A 5,588-nucleotide genomic window follows, 5' to 3' on the forward strand; every position below is an offset into this window, starting at 1 on the left:
GGGCTTTAGGCTTCACATGATGATCTTAAGGATCTTTCACAACCTCTATGCCCAAGATGTCTTTAACTATGAGAGTTATAAGACTTTATTCAATTCAAGATGCACCTTTATGCATATGTATTAATTATTATATTCGACTTGATTCTACGGTTCACGATCCGAAACACGATTTAGTAAAAAAATCGCTTGACTCTATGTAGGTTGCGATTTGCACTATGTTTCAGATCGAAAAGTGTACGATCTAATTCAGATCGTGCGATCTGAATCGAAAATCTTATGATTTTAACATCTCTGTGTAATACAAACATATATATACATATACAATGAGTTCATGGGATAAAACATGTAACAAAACTTCTTCCCATGACATAAAATGATCTAGAGACATCATGTTCATCACAATAATATTTTATCTTTAAATGAAACTTGAAGTTCTTGATAAGTAGTTTACCTTTCTCCATGTAGTGTTTAGAAAATAGATGATAAGCTTCTTCTTTGATTAAAGATGAACAAGTATACTCTTTCCTCTTCTTTTCTTCAAGCCTATAGAGATGGAAATTCTAGCTTGAACTTGTATGAGCAAGAGCATATTTTCCATCCATTACTATCTCCTATTTATACTACAACAAAATGCATTTCCATCATTGCATTTTGTCTTGCCTACCACAACAAGTTGTGTTCATATTGGTGTCAAACATTCCATGTGTCAAGACAACAAACCATGAGGTGTAAAGACAACAAGGCAAGTTCATCTTATGTGTCAAACACCAAGTCCATAAGGTGTCAAGACAACATGACAACACAACTCATTCTTGAACTAGATATAGAGTTTCCTAAGCCCAATACTTAATGGGCTAATTGGATGGGACATACTATTGGGCTTGTACGTATTAGGCCCATTCGTAAAGTACAAGGCCCAAAGTTTACACTCGGGTACAAGTTCCTTTCATCAAAAAAAAAAGAAAAAACATCTCTGGTACAAGAGCCAAATTTTCTGAGCTCGCTTCGCGCTACCAAAAATCCGGCCGACCCTGAAATAATATGATATAGCCAACGTCAATTTTGTTGTCATGAACACCCTTAGCCCACAAAATTACTGATAATTCAATGATTGGACAAATAATTCAAAAGATCTTTAGTGTGAACACCCAAGATATAAAAATTCTTCAAACTATATACCCTTGTGAAGAATATAAAGTATAGTATCTGTTCGGTTCTATAGAAACAACAAAGTTGATAAATTGTCCTTTTCAGTCAAATAATATAACAAAAGAAGCCAGATTGCATCTCCATTGAGAGTAAAACAAATCATGAAAGGATATATTTTGTTCAAGAAAATAATCCCGTTTAAGAATATTAATCTTCCCCAAGTATCTATAAACATATGATTATCTTTAAGATTGCATCTCCATTCAATTTGTTTTTGGAATGGCAGAAAACAAATCTTTGACTTGGATATTCTTCAGTTGTATATAAAGAGAAATACCCCATTGTCATTTTCATAATAGAATCAAGAATGGGGTCTAACAGTTTAAGCCCATCACTTTTCTTCTCTAAGATTTTCATTACTTTTTTAGTTGTGTCTATAACCCTTGTTTGTGATGCTGCTGTTACTGATGATGAAAGAAAGGTTTTCTCATTCTCTATGTCTCTCAATCTTAAACACTCCATTTTTTGTTCATATTTTGTATTTATATAATCGTTATTTTGGTTGAAGGTATATATTGTGTATATGGGTGACCTTCCATCTAGTAGGGAGTACTCTCCAGCATCTCACCACAATAATATTCTTGAAGAGGTTCTCGAGGGAAGGTACGTATTAGTTAAGGCTAGAAATAATTGAAGATTTATTTTATTTTTTCAGTCGGTTATATTATGAGACTTCTATTTGTTTTGTATTAATAATATTATAGCTTGGTGGAGGATGCTATTGTCCGAAGTTATAAAAGGAGTTTCAATGGATTCGCAGCGAAGCTCACAGAACGAGAAGTTCAGAAACTTAACGGTAACCTCCTAATTAACCTAATATGTAGCTAGAGAAGAAGATTAAATTTCATTTTTCGGTAGTAATAATAAATATTTGTGTTTATAGGCAAGGAAGGCATTGTGTCTGTTTTTCCAAACCGAATGTTTCAACTTCATACAACGAGATCATGGGATTTTATGGGTTTCTCAGAGAAAGTGAAACGAGTTCCTACTGTTGAAAGCGACACAATTGTAGGTATACTAGATACTGGAATATGGCCAGAGTTGGAGAGTTTCAACGATGATGGATTTGGTCCCCCACCTAAGAAATGGAAGGGTGTTTGTAGAGGTGGTAAAAATTTCACCTGCAACAAGTAATTATCTTTACACCCATATTACTATTGTTATGAGACTCTGTTCTTTGATTGCTAGCTACTTTTAATAAGATTGTGAGACACTGATTTTGTCTTAAATTAACTTTCAGCAAGCTCATTGGTGCAAGACATTATGCGAAGTTTGACATGGATGCATCTGCAAGGGACTTAGAAGGACATGGTACACATACTGCATCAACTGCAGCAGGTGCTGTAGTAAAAGATGCAAGCTTCTTTGAGTTGGCCAAGGGAAAAGCAAGAGGAGCAGTACCCTCGGCAAGAATTGCCGTTTACAAGATCTGTTCCAGCTCAGGTTGCCCTAGCGCCGACATCTTAAGTGGGTTCGATGATGCAATTGCCGACGGTGTCGACATTATTTCAACCTCATTAGGGTCATCTAGCTCGAGTGACTTTGACGTGGACCCAATTGCCATTGGTTCTTTTCATGCCGTGAAAAGTGGCATTCTCACTTCAAACTCAGCTGGTAATAGTGGTCCACGACCGCAAACTTCAAGCAGTGCTGCACCTTGGTTGCTAAGTGTAGCAGCAAGTAGTACAGATCGACGGATAATCGACAAGGTTGTGCTAGGAAATGGGAAGACAGTCGAGGTAAGCCTCAAGTTCTTTTAGTTATCCGCGAATTCTACTCAAAATATTAGGTTTATAAAGGATGTTCAATTTGATTGCTCGTCTATGGTGGTTAGGGTACTGCGGTTAATTCCTTCGCCTTGAACGGAACTAAATTTTCACTTGTATATGGGAAAGAAGTTTCGAGCACGTGTGGCTCCACATACGCTAGGTAAACTTTTTTTTCTGAAGAATTTGGTTCTATTGATAAATCAAGATTTTATATTAATTTTTAATATTATTGAGAATCCAGGAGTTGTGAAATCGGCTGTTTAGATAGAAACTTAGTGAAGGGGAAGATTGTTGTATGTGACCAGGAGAGCAAAGGTCAAGAAGCTTTCAGGAGCGAAGCTTTAGGAACCATCATGATTTCTAAGGGACGCGATCATTCTTTTATTTATCCTCTGCCCGCTACTCTTTTAGGCAACCGAAGTGGTGAAGATGTTTGGTCTTATATTCAATCCAACAAGTAAGTCCATTCGAGTTTGAAAAAGTGATTATGAATGTTTAATACATAGGAAGGCCATCTTACTGTGTTATGTCTTCTTTTATACTAATTGCAGAAACCCAGTAGCAACTATTTTGAAAAGTGAGTCTATAATAGATTCTAAAGCTCCTGTAATTGTTTCTTTCTCTTCTCGCGGGCCGAATGTCGTCTTACCTGATATTATCAAGGTAAATAATTCATTTTGTCTACACCCATACACACATATATATATATATATAAAGTATCTTTGTGTCTGTTTGCTTTTCTTTAACCATTACACTAATCTCACAACAGCCAGATATAACTGCCCCTGGTGTTAACATTTTGGCTGGGTTCTCACCTTTGGGGAACCCATCGAATGTAGAAGGAGATGAAAGATCGGTAAAGTACAGTATATTATCCGGGACGTCAATGTCTTGTCCTCATGCAACTGGAGCAGCAGCTTACATCAAAACTTTTCACCCTGAATGGTCTCCTTCTGCCATTAAATCTGCTCTAATGACTACTGGTATGTATAATCAATTGAAGTACTTCCCTTTGCTTATGATTAGGGTAATTAAAGTCTAAATGTACTCACTATTGTTTGATTTTAGCTTGGCCAATGAATAGTACCAACAATGAAGAAGGTGAATTTGCTTATGGTGCTGGTCACATTGATCCTGTGAAGGCTGTTAATCCTGGTCTTGTTTACGAAACAGTTCCCGAAGACTATGTTAAAATGCTATGTGATCTTGGCTATGACCGAGCCAAAGTTAAACTCATAACAAACAGTACTTGTCCCAAAAGTACTGGTGCCACAGGAACAGCAAGAGATCTCAACTATCCCTCTTTGGGTGCTCATGTTGAAGCAAATGAGCCGATCCACTTGAAGTTTACAAGGACTGTAACTAATGTTGGTTTAGCTAGCTCAACATATAATGCGACTATCACATATTCGGATGAGAGGGTTAAGGTGACAGTGAAGCCCAGTGTTTTGTCATTCAACTCCTTGAACGAGAAAAAGTCTTTTACTGTGACTGTCGTTGGAAAAGAGTTGGGCACAGATGTTACCTCCTCCTCAGTACTGGAATGGTCGGATGGGGTTCACAGTGTGAGAAGTCCTATTGTCATCTATTCACAGTTTATTTCTTTCACCGCCAAGCAATTAGCAAATTAGACTGCCCCTGCTCAGTGTGGCAAAAGCTTGTGGTAGATGATTTCTGTTGAAAAATATACAGTATAATTTTTTATATATTATGAATAAAAAGATTTTAATTACGATTTCATTAGTGTTGGCAAATATCTGCCTTGTTGAAATGAGTTTAGTAGCATTACTTTGTCCTATTCGGTAGATTAATATTGTCGATGTTGAGATGAGTTCACTAGCATTACCTTGATCTGCCGTCTCATCTTCGGTAGATTAGAGTTTTTACCCGACTCTCTGCGGAAATTTTGAATCTTCTTGAATTGTAAGGCCTACAATTTAGAGAAATATACCATACTTCTTAGCAAAATTATGTCACAGAGATGAGACGACAGATCAAATAATTTCGTTACCAAGAGTTTCAAGACATGGGTCTGTTATACCTGGTTAAAGGATTCTTTCTTTAAACGAAAGATTATCAAGTCATTATTCAAAAATGTAACAAATATATTAAGTTTTAACCACAATGTATTAAGACCCGGCTGGGTCACACCGACCCGGTCCGTTATAGCTTTAGGGTTTGCATGGTTTATCAATAATAAGATAACCATCATAAGAGTTTTGTATATACCAAATAGATATTGTACTTGTACTAGGATTAGTATTTTACTTCTAGAAATAGGTTGTACACTAATTGTATCAATAGAAGAAATATTTTATCAAGCTTCTATTTCTCTCTGTACTATTTGATCTCTCTCTCTCTCTCTCTCTCTCTCTCTCTCTCTCTCTCGATCATTCAAGATCGACACTTCACATGGTATAAGAGCAAAGTTAAATATTCAATCGCTTGTTTAATATTTTTTTCATCATGACTTCCTCTCATGATGTTACTTCTGAAACTATACAAACTTCTTCGAATGCCATCTTTGATGTTCATCATTCAGATTCTCCTACTTCTATTCTCATCCCCCCACTTTTAAGCGGAGATAACTATGCCTCATGGTCTCATGGG

The 5,588-nt window shown here is 36.4% G+C and overlaps 1 protein-coding gene across 1 annotated transcript; it reads left to right on the top strand.

The window, feature by feature from the left end:
• The first annotated feature begins 1,129 nt into the window (after positions 1 to 1,129).
• Positions 1,130 to 4,717, top strand: LOC147558158 (subtilisin-like protease SBT4.4). The gene is made up of 10 exons (XM_086664540.1): positions 1,130 to 1,630; positions 1,718 to 1,812; positions 1,914 to 2,005; positions 2,093 to 2,339; positions 2,450 to 2,948; positions 3,044 to 3,138; positions 3,220 to 3,435; positions 3,530 to 3,641; positions 3,748 to 3,961; positions 4,047 to 4,717. Exons 1-10 carry the CDS (start codon positions 1,517 to 1,519, stop codon positions 4,607 to 4,609), a joined length of 2,247 nt encoding a protein of 748 aa, XP_086520666.1. The 5' UTR covers positions 1,130 to 1,516; the 3' UTR covers positions 4,610 to 4,717.
• Positions 4,718 to 5,588: the final 871 nt, after the last annotated feature.

This window comes from Eschscholzia californica, unplaced genomic scaffold (assembly GCF_041429995.1).
Source record: "Eschscholzia californica isolate CP2 unplaced genomic scaffold, dmEscCali1.0.p SCAF_2, whole genome shotgun sequence".
Taxonomy (NCBI): Eukaryota; Viridiplantae; Streptophyta; class Magnoliopsida; order Ranunculales; family Papaveraceae; genus Eschscholzia; species Eschscholzia californica.